Source organism: Pagrus pagrus (assembly GCF_965226575.1).
Source record: "Pagrus pagrus genome assembly, contig: HAP1_SCAFFOLD_45, whole genome shotgun sequence".
Lineage (NCBI taxonomy): Eukaryota > Metazoa > Chordata > Actinopteri > Spariformes > Sparidae > Pagrus > Pagrus pagrus.
In genome coordinates, this window is record NW_028175418.1 from 387,228 (window position 1) to 405,227 (window position 18,000).

At 37.7% G+C, this 18,000-nt stretch overlaps 1 protein-coding gene and 1 long non-coding RNA gene across 2 annotated transcripts; one reads left to right on the forward strand and one right to left on the reverse strand.

The window, feature by feature from the left end:
- The first annotated feature begins 7,090 nt into the window (after window positions 1-7,090).
- Window positions 7,091-9,285, forward strand: LOC311253794. Its single transcript, XR_014621907.1, has 3 exons — window positions 7,091-7,502; window positions 8,021-8,126; window positions 8,805-9,285. It is a non-coding gene; the product is annotated as an uncharacterized lncRNA (long non-coding RNA).
- Window positions 9,286-10,766: 1,481 nt separating this feature from the next.
- LOC311253789 (G2/M phase-specific E3 ubiquitin-protein ligase-like) lies at window positions 10,767-17,973 on the reverse strand. Its single transcript, XM_084384268.1, has 14 exons — window positions 17,886-17,973; window positions 17,344-17,503; window positions 17,052-17,173; window positions 16,640-16,949; window positions 15,607-15,692; window positions 15,457-15,512; window positions 15,325-15,358; window positions 15,081-15,139; window positions 14,810-14,893; window positions 14,411-14,721; window positions 14,130-14,314; window positions 13,087-13,259; window positions 11,998-12,212; window positions 10,767-11,906 (listed from the first exon to the last, which is right to left on the reverse strand). Exons 2-14 carry the CDS (start codon window positions 17,501-17,503, stop codon window positions 11,671-11,673), a joined length of 2,031 nt encoding a protein of 676 aa, XP_084240394.1. The 5' UTR covers window positions 17,886-17,973; the 3' UTR covers window positions 10,767-11,670.
- Window positions 17,974-18,000: the final 27 nt, after the last annotated feature.

Genomic DNA, 18,000 nt, shown 5'->3' on the forward strand with positions numbered 1-18,000 from the left:
ATTTATTTTCATTTTCTTCTTATCTCTACTTTCTATTTTTAACCAAGAATTTATTGTTTATTTTTAGCTAAGAGTTTATTGTTCATTTTTTTTCTTATTTTTATATGTATATATATATTTATACACCCGTTTGCGAGTAGTTGTTGTTGTTGTTTGCAAACTGCCTTGTGTGCTGCTTCCTTACTTTGTAAGCAGCTGGAAATTCAATTTTCCTGAGGGAGTCATCTCAAAGGGATCAATAAAGTCAAGTCTTTTTTCATCTATATCCTTAATATTTCCTATATATCATTATCATGATCATGACATCTTTTGACTTCCAGGGGAGCTATTTTGCCCTCAATACTGTCTTGAAGGACAGCAAAGCCCTCCTCACTCATGGTGCTGTAAGTTCCTTCAGTTACTGTAGACTTTTATCCAATCACACCTCACCTCACATCAGTGAGGTACATTTTCTGTGTTTTCGGTTTGAATCCACGCCCTTTGAGTTCAGCCACAAACCTTGGTGAACATTTTTTTCAAGTTCATGTCTTTTATTTTAATTACACATCAATTCCAAGAGATAAATCTTTAAAAAATGTGTAGTCTTACTCTCGAACTCTTCCATAATTCTTCAGAAAGAGTAAATCCACATTTGGGATTTTTGAGTTGGCCATGAACCGCAAAAACTGAATGATGTGCATTGAACACTGTTTAGCGTTCTCCAGCATTTTCTTTGTGGGGTTGGCACCCGCAACGTGGCCTTGATAATCTCTGACCAATTTTTCTGAAGAGAAAGAATCCAGAAGCAAAATAATATCAGATAGTAGTTAACATCTAACGCTGACATCTACACCACTGACTGTGCAATGGAAATATATTGAAATATGGTATATTTACCATAAGCAGGGGTTCGTTATGGCGAATATGTCTTTAGGCGTTTGTCCTTAACAGCCTGGAATAAAATAAAAGGAAAGAGGCATCCAAACTAGCGTCACAGCAAAAAGCCATTTATAATTTAGCAGTAAAATCAGACAAATACATAGTCAGCTATATTCCTGACGACCCCCCTACAACTCTTCACATCTGCTAAAATAAAAAGGTCAAAAAAGTTCCTATAGGTTTGTTATTTTTGTCAACACCATCATTTTCTCTGTCTGACAGTGGTGAAAGAAAGTAAAATTTACATGATAAGTTATTTGTTGTACCAAATTGTTTAATTAAGTGGATGAGCAAAGTTAAATGTATTTGAGTGGAGAAAATCTTTAGTATTTTGTATGTATTTTTGAATACTTTCAAACTGTTTCTCTAAAACAGCCAAATTATTAATGTAGTTGTTTCTTTAAATGAAATAATGTGTTCTTTTATGTCCAGAACTTTTATTCTTTGTATTAAATGCAAATGATAAGACTTTTGTGACGTAAGAGTTTTCAAAGAGCACATGTGACACAGCATAAAAATTTAATAAAAAGGAATATTCAACATTTAACATGTGTGTAGTCAAGGTGAAGACACAAGGGTTAAATCTATAGCAGACCAAACAAATAGGAATGATTAATTTTCTATTGTGTCTAACGGTGTTGACAAAAACTAAGTTATGACAGGAAAAACACATATTTTATGAACAAATGACATAAAACTTTACTTACATTACTGTACTTAATTGTTGAGAAATTGTTCTATAAACATGAGTATAGATTTCTTCTTGGGTTTTTTTTCAAAGTTTAAACCAGTTTTGTCCAAATTCTCAAGAATTTAATTCAAAAAGTGACAAAATAACAGAACACTAATGTCATCATGACTGTATTGGAGGAAAGGTCAACCGTGAAGTTGACATTGTGTTGTCTTGATACAGATCTAAGTACAAATATTTACCTGGGCCCATATTCCTAAAGATTCTGAGAATCCTCTCAGAGAGCTCCTAACTTAACCTAAAAATTCCTAGCAAGGAGTCTTAGCTTAGGAGTGATTCCAGATTATTCTCAGACAATGCTGAGCAAGGAATGGACAGAAACTCCTATCTTAGTGAGGAGGTGTGGTTGACCCCGTTGCTAGGTATGAGTCATCATTACAAAAGCTGTGATTGGTTGATCCTAAAAGCTAGATAAAAAATATACTTTTGGTGATAATGGGCAAAGGATGGACCCTCAAATCGATAAACTTAATCATAGAATCTAATCTTTTGAAGACTGTGTAATTGTAAATATTATTTCACATAAAAGAAAATATCTGTTAAATGAATAGTAAGCTATACTTTAAAATTATCCTACAAAATGTGTGAAAACTTAGGCCCACTTGCACAGTATTCTTATATTTATTTGCTTCTATTAATTGCCATGCTGGTAATTTTTGCACTTTCAACATTTTAACTCAATTTGGTATTAACGAGGGTAATGTCTGTGATTGCTGACTGGCCTATAAGAAGCAGCGTTGGTTGGCTTTCATTTTGGGTGGTATTGCATTGTGGCGTTGGGTTGGAGATGTAAGTGCAATCACAAACATGATTCCTGCACCATCCAATCTGTAGCGTTTCATTAAAATTAAAATTAAAATTAAAATTAAAATTAAAATTAAAATTAAAATTAAATTGTCCATCACACCCTCACAGATGAAAGTCTTGAAAATGTGAGAGTTGAACTTTTGAATGATGTCAGACAAAGAAACAGTGAGGTGGTGAAGCAAAACCCAGCAGCCAGAGAGTTTAAAGCCAGATGGTCTGCATTCTTTCATACTGATGAGGTAAATACATGCATGCCTTTTCCTCTCTTCTTATTATGCAATTTCAGTGTGCACCTGTTAAAATTTCAAGTCTGATACGGTAAAACAAAAGATGACCGACATTTGGAGAGAGAAAAATCTCCTGTAGAGGAAGCAGTTCTTTATTTTGGCCACTTGGGGGCAGAAGAACTCTATGGCAAGCTACTTTTCTAACTTCTAACAGATAAATGCTGAATTCCAGCAGATTACAACACTTCCACTTGAGACAAACTTCATAGTACAGTTGGACAATCTTTTACCCCAGTTGACATCTGTTTTCCAGAAGAAGGGAGATGTTTCTGGCCAGAAACTAGACAGATGTTAAAGTCACCCTAAAAACAGAACAGAATATGAAATATACAATGTTATGGAATTTTTTTTCATACGTGTCATACACTGTGTAATTGTATTGTCCATATGAAGCCCCAGTTTGCATCATCAGTAACAGCCTGGATTATTTGCAAGGTGCAAAAATAATTTCTAAAGAAATATTGTCTTTTTAAGGCAATAATACCATATGTGCGAGAGATGCAGCCATGTGATCAGACAGGTGCCAGTTCAATCCTGTTTTCTTAGGTGGTGATAAAAAGATCGGGCTGTAGATGTACTAAGCACTTATGTGTTAAGAGGACAGCATTGTTGTCGGTTGTACTGTATATCCCTTAATAAACGGGAGTTAAAACATGTTTATACCTCACTTTTTAAAAAAATTAAAACTAGGCCACGCTTCAGTTATTTTGTAATTAAAAAAGGATGACCTTTTACAGTATGTTTCACATCATTTTGAGCTATATAGATCAAACTTGACAAAGCTGATTGGAAGTCAGTGTTTGTAGGTTACCACAGGTTGGATATTGGAAAATGTCTTTGCAGTTATTTATGTGTTTCTGAATGTTTTAATCGGTGGAATCTCTTCACACAGGCTACAAGTGATGTTAATCTCAAAAAGGCAGCAGTTCTCAAGGCACTTTGCCTCTACCTTGGTGAGGATGATGGACTTGTAATTCGGGAGTATACGGTAAATCAGTGTAATTGCTTTTTTTCTCGTCAGATATATTGTAACTTAGAAAGTACATGCTTACAGTAAGATTCCAAAGTCACTCGCACCTTATTTGTTAAAACCCATTGACTGTTAAACCCATTGACTGTTTAACTGTTGTTAAAACCCATTTTGACTTCTTTGTCTCCATGTCATCCTCTTCTCCTCGGACATCCCGCTTCTTCTCCACCTGTTCCTTTTCTCCTTGGATGCCCTCTCTCCACTTTGACTTCTTTGTCTCCATGATGTCCTCTTCTCCTCAGGCACCCTGCCCAATTCATCTGAGAGAAAAAAATCAAAAATAAACACTAACAGGTTCTCAAGTAAAATACACCAATACTGATTGTTAAAATAATTCTGCGTTCATTTAGAACTGGAGGAAGGACATCGGAGTCAGTTCAAAGTTCAAACAAGGGTTTTAATCTTGTACAAGAGGAGCATTCACAGAGCAACACGCAGATCAGTTACAAAGTGAAGACTGGCTGTCTAAAGAGGGAGTCAGGGTATTTATCTCTCTCTGTCACTCTGGGTGTGTCATCACTATATTCAAGCCTTCCTACAGAGAGGAGGATGTTTACCTTCAGTGTCTGTCGGTTCCTTACTTAGGTCATAAAACAAGTTTCAAAACAAGTAATAAAACAAGGTCATAGAAGAGGTCACAAGCTACAGGTCACAGTTCACACCCAACAGTCTCTCTCAAGAGGGCTGTGTAACATCAATTCACATTCTTCTACATGTAGTACAAAATTCTCATCACACTGATCTTCAGATTTGTTAGTGTCAAGTGCACAGGAACTTTAAACTCAGCTGTAAAACCTGCTGTATACCTGGACAGTTTTTCTCCAATCAAGCTTCAACAATTAACCTCAACGATCTCTTTGTCAAAACCATCGACTTGTCTCCTAGACCCCGTCCCAACCAGTCTGCTTAAAGAAGTTCTTAATAAAGGATTCTGATTCTGATTCTTTCTTAGACGTGATCAAACTGTCTCTAGTTACAGGTTATGTACCTCAGTCATTTAAATTAGCTGTAGTTAAACCTCTTCTTAAAAAGCCTACTCTAGATTCAGGTGTATTGGCGAACTGTAGACCCATTTCTAACCTCCCCTGTCAGTTATGCAACTTTCTTCAAAACAATAGCTTGTTTCAGGACAATGTGGAATCTAATACTATAGATTACTCATTGAGACTGAGACCGACCCACCGAGGAAGCTAGCAGTCGATGTCAAGGACTAATTAAAGCCTAAGTCAAAAAAGTGAGTTTTGAGTTTAGATTTAAAGGCGTCAATAGAGCCAGATTGTCTAATACAAGTACACCTACCCGGGGAGGGACTTGTGCAGCCATAGGGTTAGGGTTAGAAACACAAAATAGTGAATGCCAAGTTTCTATGTATCAGGGGCTTCAATGTGGAAATTTTTTCAACCAAATTTAGGTTTACCAACACTTCCTCTCCCTAGCTCTGCTGTTGTTAGTTATCATACTTAAAAATGAAATGTTTATGTTGTTATCATATCATCATCATGAAATGCTATTGTCATGGCTATGGGCCATGACTGGGTGGATTAGAGAAATTCCAACTTTATTAAATTGGAGCTCTCACCGGACTCTTCCTGGGTGTGGGTGCAGGCCTTTTCTTTCGCAGCTGGGGAACCCTTCGCTTCACACTGGCCTCCTCTTCCTCCTCCTCCTCTTCAGAATCCTCTTCTTCTGTTCCATTCTTTTGGGGCTGCCAATCACCTGACCCCTTATCTTCAGAGGAGATCAGCTCAGAGCTCTGTTTTAGATCAGAGAAAAAGTTATTTTTCTCAATTAAGACACAAACATTATTGTAAGCACAGAAACTACTTAAAGGGGAACTACAGTTTTTTTACAACCTGGACCGGACTGGACTGGAGTGTTCGGGGCACTGAAGCGCAGCCTCTATGAGCATTATCTGCCACGAAACTAGTTCATTTCACCAATATTTTGTTACTAGTGCTATTCCCCTCTGAGTCCGGGCTTGTCTGTTATCAACATCCGCGGTCTGTAGGTTGACCTACTACCTCCGACCTGGAAGATGTCATCTCTGAGCTGCGCGCGCACCCCCGACAGCCGGCTTGTTTACCTGTAGCTGCTACTGCTAGTTTGACCCCGTGTAAGTTTAAGTTTGAATGTATGTAAAACAATGGCAGTCAGAGCCCATCATTTTTCATCAATGTCGCTGAGGTTCTTTTGCAACACAGGAATATATCTGTTATAGGGACTTCCTAACTCTGTTGTAGGCTACAATAAGATAAGTAGTAACTGGTAGACAGAATAGAAACAAAAGCGCTACATAAATATATACATATACATACATCGGCCAAATATTACTGAAGCAATAATTATGATTTCATAGAATTTCACTGTATTGTGTGTGGTGTCACAATTTTCAGAGGAGAATCTCAAATGTGTCAAAATTTCCCTGACAGGGGTGTCAAACGTGTTTACGTGTTAACGTCATGAAGGTGTTAATTTCACATTTTCGTGACTCAGATTTGAAGGGCAAATTTGCCGCAGCTGGCTTGGACATATTTTATCAGTATCTCTTGCCAGGTCACCCCAACTTGACAGCCCTTGCTGCAAAAGTGTTGAGCATGTTTGGAACCACATGTCTTTGTGAGCAAGTTTTCTCTGTAATGAGCATCAATAAAACAAAGCTGCGCTCAAGGCTCAAGCACAAGCACTTGAATAACATCCTGAAATTGGCTGCCAGTCAGGATGTGACACCTGATATCGATGCACTTGTGAAAGCTAAAAGATGCCAGGTTTCAGGAGTAAAATAAACAATGGGTAACCCCGCTTACAATGCTGCATGAGACACTGCAACCTGATATAGTTCTGTGAAAATTATTGTCTTCTGTGGAAATTTAAATTAAGTGAACAGTGTGTGATTTACTGTAATACTGTCAGTCACTTCAGTTCATCAGTTTGGTTTGTTGAAATTGAGCTTTTATTTTTCTATTAATAAATAGTGTAGCCTACAAGGCAGGGAGTAACTCAACCCTCTTGAATAGTTTCTACCTCAGTTTGTATGGTTTGTTGAGTTAGCACAGGATTAATATGTGGAAATGACAAAGAATTAGAAGCATAAGTATGTTTTTGGATTAAATGCATACGTTTCATTAAGAGCCAGTTAACACAGATTTGGCAATAATTGCATGGAAATGATTTAAAACATGCCTTTAAGAAATGTGATGACGCTTCCCCTTTAAGACACTCGTTGCCCGTGTTTACGCATAGCGCTCAGCTCAGCTGAGCAGAGCCGAGAGCGAGGGGGGAGGTACGGTGGCCGACAAGGACAAACGCGCAGCAACGGCCAAACGCTGCAAATACACAAGATGCAGACCCAAAGACACACAAAACACATGCAACAACAAAATGCTGCAACGGAAAAATGCTGCAAACAAAGAAACGATGCAGAACCAAAGACGCACAAACACACAAAACAAATGCGATAACAAAATGCTGCAAATACAGAAAAGATGCAAAACCAAAACGACACAAACCCCCAAAACACATGCAATAGAGAAATGCGGCATATTGAGTCAACACAACGGAAGTGTCCACACAACGGAAGTGTCCACACAACGGAAAAGCGCCAGGCCGCTAGGGGGTCCCGACCTCGCGACCTGGACCTATTACTGTATAGACCAGTCTGTATTGTACCTGACGAGAGTGAGCAAAACTTTTACAGAGGCGACATAAAAAGGTACGTGGTTTAAACATTTGGTTGTAATCTTTTACAATAATATAACAATAACAGTTCAAAAAGATTAACAGATTTACGTAGGCCTAACGCTAGCTGATTGTACGTTTTCTGTTTGTTTGTTTTTAGCTTAGCTTAGTTTAGCTAGCTTAGCTTAGTTTAGCTAGCTGAAATAAGCAACACCACTGAGACACTTAATTGATCAGCGAGGGGGAAAATGATTAAGAGGAAGGTGGAGAGAGGTTAAAATTACATGAGAGGAGTCAGAGAAAGGACATTAAAACAACATGGGAAGGTGATGAGGAGAGTTGAAGAACATTAGACATGCTAGAGAAACAAGTAATGGAGTAAAACAAAACGGGGAGTACACATCCATTTACAGAAGAATAGCAGAAAATAAACAGACAAAATATCCTATTCCTTTTGATATAACATCTCTTTATTTAGTGATGATCACTAGATCTGTAATTTTGGATTGAGTTCACTAAATGGATTCACCATATCAATGTCTATCTTTCCAGGCTGCCATGTTTTGCCCTTTCTGTGGCCAAGATCTGGGGATGGTCCTAGTATTCTGTGGCTCATGTGGCAAAAATGTACAGTTCTTGGCACAAGATCAAGACAACAGTAAGTAGTCTTGATTGTATGCATATGTGTTTGTTTGCAGATTATAAAGGTTTGACACACCACACTGTTTGGAATACTAATTAGTTACCACATACAGTATTTTCAGTATGGAGGCCTCCTTTTCTTGACATTTTTTTAATGTAAAATACGACAGGGCTAATGTTTGAGTTCCACTGCCGTGGAATTAACTATGAAGGGAACATGGAAGGACAGTGGCACTTTGTACACTAAATGACTATACATTATAAACTATATCCATGTAAATATTCATGTTCCTACTACCATTAGTGGTAGAGATCTCATATATTGGCACAAAATTAATAAAAGATTGCATTTGAAGGAAAAAATTATGTACACATATGGGTACAGAAAATGTGTATCATACCCTCAATATCAGAAAATTTCAACTTTTTTCCCCAAATCTTGTATATAGGGCCTGTTAATATTAATGTCCATACATGGCTTCTTCCCAATAAACAATAGCTTTTGAGTGTAAAAATTAAAGAATAGCAAGTTCCAAAAACATATGAAAACATAGGATTTGAACAGATATATTATAGGCCTTAGTTTTGGGACCCAACCATTATATAGACTGGATCGCTGCAGACCGGATGATGTGCTGCAGCCTGTCCTTGGTGAAAATGTTTCTTTATCTTTTTCTCCCTTTATGTTTGTTAGGGTCAGCATCGGACAGCCCCACAGAAGAGGATCTGATCAGAAAGTACTTTCATGATGGCTACAGCAATGATGAAATTCTGGACTTCCTGGCGACGACTCACAATGTTAAAATGAGCATTTGCTCTTTAAAGACTAAACTGAACAGTTTGTCATTGTCCAGGCAAAAAAATTACTCTCCTCTTGCTGCTGTACGTGCTGCCATCCAAGAAGAGCTGAAGGGACCAGGCCAGCATTATGGCTACCGTATGATGTGGCAGACATTGTGCCAGAAGTACTCTCTGACAGTGAGAAGGGATGATGTCATGGCGTTGTTGAGAGAGCTTGATCCAGCAGGAGTTCAACTTCGTGCAAGAAGGAGATTTGTGAAAAGAGTTTACAGCTCCCATGGACCAAACCATGTCTGGCATGTTGACGGTTATGACAAACTAAAACCGTATGGCTTGGCCATTAGTGGCTGTATAGATGGTTACTCTCGCAAAGTGCTGTGGTTGGTGTGTAGAGCAAGCAACAATGACCCTGGAGTCATTGCCCAAAACTATCTGCATTGTCTCTCAGAATGTGGGATCATTCCAATGCGGCTTCGCACGGACTGTGGCACTGAAAATGGCACAATGGTGGCAATCCATTGTGCCTTAAGATCATCACACACTGATGGCTTTGCTGGGGCTGCCAGTCATATGTATGGACCGTCAACAGCAAACCAACGAATTGAAAGCTGGTGGTCGTATTTCCGAAAACAGAGGTGTGGTCCTCAACATTTATTTTTACATCCTAGTGCTGATTAAAATGGTCAGGAAATTTCAGTTATTCTGATTACTACTTGTGACTGGACTCTGCATCAGAGGCACAACAAAAACAAAATGTAAAATTTGGTAAATTATTTATATTTCTCAGTGGTGGATGAGGTATCAGATCTTTTACTTCAGTACTAATTACATACTGAAAATACTCAAAGTAAAATTCCTGCATTCAAAACCTTAAAGTATGTAAGTATTGTCAACAAAGCGTACCTTAAGTATCAAAAATAAAAGTACTCATTGTGCAGTAAAATGCTCCCTGTCAGTGGTTTACTATTTTATAGGATGTTTTTGGATTAATATTACTCCACACATTTCTGCACATTGCATTTTAATGCTATAAATGTTTAAGTTTGAGCCTATTTTAAGTACTTTATATGCTGTTAGGTAGTTTAATCTATATATAAGATATTTAGGGTCCTAGTGGAAGTTTTAGGGGTCCTAGTGGAGGTTTTAAAGATCCTGGAGGAAGTTTTAGGAGAGACTAATGTCTTGTGCCCATGATTACTGTAAGATAGACCTCTAAACTTTCTCCAGGATCTCTAAAACTTCCTTTGAGACCTCTAAACCCATCTCCAGGACCTCTAACACTTCATCAGGGACCTCTAAAAGGGGTTTGAGACACCTAGCAATCATGTTGAAGTAGAATCGGCCGACAATGCCACCAAAAAATGAATTAGAATTATAAATGAACATGCAAAGTTGTATGTACCACAATATGGTAAACATTGTGTTTGTAATGCATAAAATACATTTTCAGTGCTTTGTTATGTCAAGAGATTAATTTCTAGACATCCAAACGTACTTAGATTGTGAGATAACCTTTTACCAAAAGCAAAAATAAAGCCGTTTCCTGATTTTGGCATGATTATGACCCTACTATAACATGGAAATGCTTTATCTAATACAAACTACAGCTCTAATTTGAGTTTGTTTCAGGTCTCAGTTCTGGATGGACCTGATGAATGATCTGAGGGAGAGACACCTCTTCAATGGCAATCATGAGCACACATGCCTAGTGCGGTTTGTGTTCATGGATGTGCTACAGAGGCACCTTGATGAATGCAAGGAAAAGTGGAACACGCATACCATCAGACCTGTTAAACAGTCTCGTTGTCCATCTGGCAAGCCAGATGTCATGTACTACCTGCCTCACAGGTTTTAATCAATTAGAGTATCAAATATTTTTATATTTTATTTATCAAATTTACTTCGTTACTGTCTAAAAATTAAATACTGTTGCCTGTTGAGTAGCTTTCAGTCAAAACATTTTTCCCTGACAATCAAAATCCTGTCTTTTATTCATCTTGTCATCCATCACTCAATTTCTACAAATTTTCAGTGTGACAAAAAATTACTTTTTCCAAACTTCAGTCACAAATTACAAATTTTCCAGTTAAATTCACATACAACATAACATTTTGATACCAACACTTCTCACGAGCGCGTTACACAGGATGAACTTAACTTCAGCACAACATAATTATAGCCAGTATTCACTTTGTCAGCAATTTGGTAAAACGGGTGACAGCGTCATGCGCACCCAAGGCTCACTGATATGTGTTGGGAGTGAAGGCTAGTACGATCCCACAGAGGAGCTACCGTGGCACAAATTATTGAAAGTTAAAACCACCTATTAGGCAGCTGGTTTTGCGGTTGTGGCTGATCTGTGTACAGTTGCTGCCCATGTGCCCAGAATTAGTGTACCAGTGAAATCAAAAGTAAATGTCATTTTGAACTGACAAGCATATTTTACTCCCAGGTTTGGTGGAACTGACTGTGGGTTCCCAGTCTCACAGGAGGAACTGGGTGAGTTTATGGCTGAGTCAACCTACAGTCCATGTGGAGATGCCCATCTGCAGGCACACTTTGAGGACCTACAGAGACAGAGTGGTCTGATGCAGCCATCGACCTGGGAGTCCTGTGTGGATAACTACATTAGATTGAAGAACATGGCTGATATATAATGAAATGTGAGTCCAACTTTCACAGAACAAGTTTGAAAATGGAGGTGGCAATTGCTTTAAACATTCAACATCACACCTTGTTTTCTGATACCATCTTTGAAATTAGTAAAGTCCAAAACCAGGAGAGTTTTGTATTCCGAAGTCCATGTCTTTTTGAAACTGATCATAAGTCTTGGACATCGGTATTTTGATTGTATTTGCACAGGTGCTGCTGACTGGGAAGCGAGACGTCCACTGAAAAGTCAGTTTGGGTTGTGGCTGAATTCCAGAGGGAGGCAGTGTGTTCAATCCGGTGGCAAACATCAGGATGTCCTGGAGAGAGAGTCCTGCTTGTCGTTCTGAAAAAAGAAGTACTGGGATTAGCTGCATATTACAATACAACTGAAATAGAAGATCAAGATGATAAAAATTGTTCTAATCAAAATAAACCTTCTGTCTCAAGAAGATAGTCTCTCCAGAATGCCAGTGCTCTGGTTTCTTCATGTCGTCTTGTGCTGCCTTTTTCACTGAGCTGAACCTCAAAGATTTCCTCCAATATCTCAGATGTCAGCTGTTCCACACTTGAGCACATAAAGGGCCTGAATACAGATGGATGCTGCTCCAAAGCATGAATGACGTCCAGTGTTGCAAGCCCATCCTTGAATCTAGAAAACATTCAGAGCAATCAATGTCTCTAAGATGATAACAATGGCAGCTTCTTAAAGGAGCAGCCCCACCACTCATTAACCAAATTTGTTAATAAATTCAGTGTAAAATCTGTCAGCATTTACATGCTTATAACAATTTCAATCTTTTAATTACCAATCATTTAGAGCAAGTAATCTTTCATATTCACCTAGTGGCCGATATTAACTTTTTAAATACCCTGCCAAATGGCTAGCGAATTCTCGAATTTTGCCAGCCATTCAGTAGATTACCCTTTTTTCACTGAGTGAAATAAATCTACTAGCCTCTTGCATATTTAATCAGAATTTGGCTTGTGGCAGGTGTCATTTCGGACCCCGAATTTACCCCTTTGACAAAGACCAAGATGATATATTACATGATGTCAGTAAGTTGAGTGAAGCAAACTCGATTGAAAATTAAATTCTCTCAAAAGTACAGGATTGTCCAGTGAAGAATACACCTGAGATGCAACTGCACTCTTGTAAACCCTCAATCGTCCTAATATCACAATTGGTCATAGCATGCATGATTTTTGGCTTTCTAATAATTCACTTACATCCACCACCTGCAGGCTTTAAGTTGTATGTGTCTATCTTTAATGAGGTGGAGGAGAGCGACAATACATCTGCCAAAAAGCTTTAATGGAATTCTTTGTCGAAAAAATAGTGACTTAATTCCTTTATTAGCATTTCTTTTAGACCTTCCAAATATGCTTTCTAAGAGGTTGTCATTTTCTGAATCCTTAGGGAAATACCATTCCTTCATTCGTAGCAACATTGCATTAGTATTTTAATTACAATCAAAGAACTGAATGTACATACTGAACTTTGTGAAATTAGGCAGATATATTACCTTTGTATTGCGAAATGGTTGCGGTAAATGATGTACCACTGCATGAAATCCTTTATTATTTTCTTTTTGTTATCCACACTGTCAGGGTACTGAAAGCAACCGGCAGTCTGCAACATGCTGGAATGTCTCTCGATTGACGCGTGTAGTTCATTCAATGTAGCTGCGTTGGATATCTAGGGTAGAGAACAATCTCCATAAACATAAAGCAATATGCTGGGACACTCCCATATGACAGAGGATGTAAGTACTTTATCAAAAAAAAACCTCTATATACTTTAGCAGATTTTTTATCCTTCAAAATAGAATTGTCATTTATAATGACATTTTTTATTGTAACAAAACATGTTTAGACAATACTAAGTTAAAAAAATGTTGCATTTCATTGTTCCACAGTTAGGCCAACCTGAAGTTGCAATCAAAGATCAAAGGAGCATCAAAACCATCAAAAAACATACATCAACATAACACAGCCATGACATTTTCCAATCAGGTTTTAGAGCTATTTATTTTTTTGTCCCTGTTATTATGGTTCAAATGGGAGAGCTGCTGAGATAGAACAACTTTTTCAAGGACTTTGGATATACTTGGGAATTAAGAAATAGGTTGAATTTTTTTTTAACTGTGGGGTCATGGTTGGGTTTTTTAAGAGAGGATTAACTGATTAACATATCTATATATATCTATATCTATATATTTGTATGTGTGTGTGTGTATATATATATATATATATATATACACACACATATACACAAACATAACATGTGACAAGTTAGCTGCATGTTTTGCAGTACAGTATGTCAGTGGTTCTCAAACTTGGTTCTGGAGAGCCACTGTGCAGCATGTTTCATGTGGTTCCCTGCTCCAACACACCTAATTCAAATGATTGGATCATAATCAGGCTTCTGCAGAACTTTATGATGAGATGATCATTTGCATCAGCTGTGCTGGAGCAGGGAAACACATAAAACGTGCAGCACAGTGATTCTCAAGAACCATACTGTGGTGGTGAAACTAAATTAGCTTTGTTAATAATGCCAACCTACCTCAAGCAGGCAAGCTCTCATGGTGTCGTCAGTTATATCTTCAATCTTTGCTTCAGTGTCATTGTTTGTTCTTCCTGTGAGGTGCTGGTAGAGCATCTCTGTCAGGAAGCGAGGACCTGGACCACCATGAACTATAGAGGTTGCAATCATCGTCCCAGCTTGAAAGTACTCATCATCTCTTGCAGCTGTTGATATTTTTTGTCCAATTAGTACCACATTAACCAACAGTTACCACATTCTCATGAAAAATTCTAAAACATCCCTCTAAATAACATCATTACCTGCACTGTCAAACGTGAGATATTTCCTGTCCTCTGGGCCATCAAAGATTCTTCGGGTTCTCAGTGAGTTCATTAGGAGGGTCAGGAACTCCCGCTTGGGACCACCATTGTCCAGTCCATCCTCAGCTCGCCCCTCATCATCCGTGAATTTAACCAAGATCTCATGAGAGGGGTCAAATGAAGCACGTCTGAAGCCACGGATTGCTCCGTCCCACACACTGGCTCTGTTAATATTGAATCTGCTGTACAATGTTTTGTTTGTCTTTGCAGAGAGTTCTGAGACAATGTCAGCAGCAGTCAAGTCCTCTGTGCTGTTAAAGAAGAAGCGGTGTACTATAATTTCAAAAAATTAAGCCACAAATAAGATTCAGAGAGATACTAATTAGTAGGAATTCATACCTTTCCTCTGCAAAGAGCTCCATGTGTTCTTCTGGCTCTGACTCGCTGTCGATAACAACTGGTGCATACACATTTGTGTAGTTGCTGCAGTAAGGGGACAGTTGAGTAAATATTTTCAAATACTTAATATGCGGTTCAAATTTAATCTACAAAAGGATGGCAATCTTCCTCTCATTTCTTTGCTGAAAAACAAATTTCCAGCACGTTTGACCTATTCCTGCACACTGTTTGTAAACATTTAACAAAGGTTGTAACTGTCAATACAGCATACCGGTAGAAATTGTTCTGGGCAGATTTGACCTGTTCCTGGACTTTGGTTTGTCCTCCATCCTAGTTTTACCGAAGAAATTACAGCAGTTAATTTAATGACAGTGCCATTGGCTTAGCAAACAAGATAATACACATCACATGTTGGTTGGCTTGGTGAACCTATGAAAATATTTACAGGCATTTTATGATTTCATGTTCACATATTGAACACTACAAGGTATGAATTTTTAAATAATAAATCTTACTTGATCAGGCGCTGGTTGTGGGCGTCTAGAAGGTCTGGAAATACCAAAAAACAAATTAATTTAAGTGCTGTACTGTCAATACATTACGCTTCTTGTGCAACAGGATATCATGTCGACAGTGTTGTATTTTACCCAGGCAAAATGTGCTCCATTTTTGGTGTGCTCACTTTATCTGGATCATCCCAAACCTGTATACAACACACAAATGACAGATTTGATCAAATGAAAATGTTATCAATTCACTTGGCTTAGAGAGAAATGCCATGATAGATGCAAACTGACCACGGTGTCAGAAAGTGGACTGTCTCCAGATGGCAAATTAATATGGACCACACTGTCATCATCACTTGAAGACTGTCCACTGCAACCTTTGAAAAACAATAATTGTCATGATTACTATGGGTATAAAGATGAATTTCATTAATCTCCCCAATTTTACCTGTAATTAAATGTTTTTTTGAATCCTTAAATCTTACATTTCCATCAATCATAAATGTTAAAATTAAAACTCACTATGTACATTTGGTGAAATGGTAGAAGCACGTGGTAACTGCACACTACAGTGTTCACCTCTGCCACCAGTCAAGGTTATTATAGTTAAGTAAAACTAAACTAAAAACTAAAACTAGGTGTGAAAAAAACATTTGAGTTAACTGAAATTTAAAAAAAAAACTAGACTTTAAAAAAAAGGATAACTGAAATGGTATTGTGTGCTTACAAAAGTAACTTAAATAAAGTAAAAATTCATGGAAAATGTCTTTAGTTTTAGTCTTTGTCAATTTGGTGAAATTTGTCTACACATCAAGCATGAGGAGGAGTTGGCGCTTATGTTTATTGAAACTAGGATGTCTACATGAGTCAATTAACTTCACAAAGTGTATTGTATTTTAATACCTATTCTGAACTTCTTAAATCTTACCCCTGACAAATACCCCCATATTATAATTGTTTTAAAAACTAAATCTAATACTGAAACTAATAAAAACTAAACTATAACTTAACATTTTTAAACAATAAAAACTAAACTGAAACAAGCAAACCCACTATGGAAACTCACTGAAACTTTACTAAATTTAGAACAAAAATTAAAAACGAAATACAAACTAATGAAAAATACAAAACTATAATAACTCTGCCACCGTCATACCAGAACATTTGACAACACACAAGTAAAACCAGACAGTGTAACAGATCATGGGTGGAATTTATCTTGTACAGAACATCAGATGTAGATTGAAAAATCTGTGATATTTAAATCTAGCATATAATAGAGTGGAGCTTAATACAAGGTGGAAGATGTGTCAGAAGCACTTACAAATGTTTTCAAAGTCCTCAACAGTACAAATGTATAATGTTAATCTTTGGTAGGACTTTCCAATTGCCTCCTTGTATTTCTGCACTGTGAAAGGGGTGTCTGTTCCTGGGATGTTTTTTACTTCCTTGGCATCAGGATACAACAAAACATGGGCACGATCTTCCATATCCTGGTTGAAATCTTTCTGCTTCTTTACAGCGGCAGCGAGCACTTGTTCAGATGACCATTGAGGTTGAATATCAAGGGGAAGTGCCTTCCCTCTCACGGGTTTAAGGGTGTCACCTTTCATCCTCATAACTCCAACATAAATCTAAAGAAAGAAAAGAAAATTAACATAATAAAATTATATTAATTGTTATTGTCTGTCATTTTAGTGTACGAGTCTACATTGGTCACTTGTGCGTGAGCATACCTTCACTATTTGCTGTTTCTGTTCCTTCCTAGAGTTCTGACGTGTCTTTGAAAAGAATGTCTTTCTCTCCCTCTCTTTGCTTTCCCTAAATATATTAAAGGACTCTAGAACTGAGATCCCTACTACAAGAAAAAATAAAATCAGACATTAGTAACTCTTATTATTAAAATCTCACTAGGAGTCTCATCATTTTTTCCTGCATGGCCTTTTAGGACACCTTGTTAGTTGTTGAACTAGGCAGGCGACATAGTGCTGAGATGTATTTAATACAAGAACATATTTGTCTATTTACCTGCACTAGTGCTTGGCTGTGCATTAGGTTGTGCACTGGTGGTGGGCATCTCCTCAGGGACTTTGTTTGCCACATCTTTTAGAAATCTGATGTTTCTGCCACACAGGCAACAAAAGCCAGGGGAAGCTGTCAGGGCAGATCCACAGAATGGACAAAACATCTATAGGGGAAATGAGGACAGTTTGCTAAGTCGTTGAGGTTATGTTTTTATGAAGTTTTTAAATAAGTTTTTTTTTTTAAATCAATTTTCGGTTAATTATATGGGTTTTTACTGTGTTATATGTGTTTTGGTCTCCTTTTAACCTCTCTCCACCTTCCTCTTATTCATTTTCCCCCTCGCTGATCAATTAAGTGTCTCAGTGGTGTTGCTTATTTCAGCTAGCTAAGCTAAGCTAAGCTAGCTAAACTAAGCTAAGCTAAAAACAAACAAACAGAAAACGTACAATCAGCTAGCGTTAGGCCTACGTAAATCTGTTAATCTTTTTGAACTGTTATTGTTATATTATTGTAAAAGATTACAACCAAATGTTTAAACCACGTACCTTTTTATGTCGCCTCTGTAAAAGTTTTGCTCACTCTCGTCAGGTACAATACAGACTGGTCTATACAGTAATAGGTCCAGGTCGCGAGGTCGGGACCCCCTAGCGGCCTGGCGCT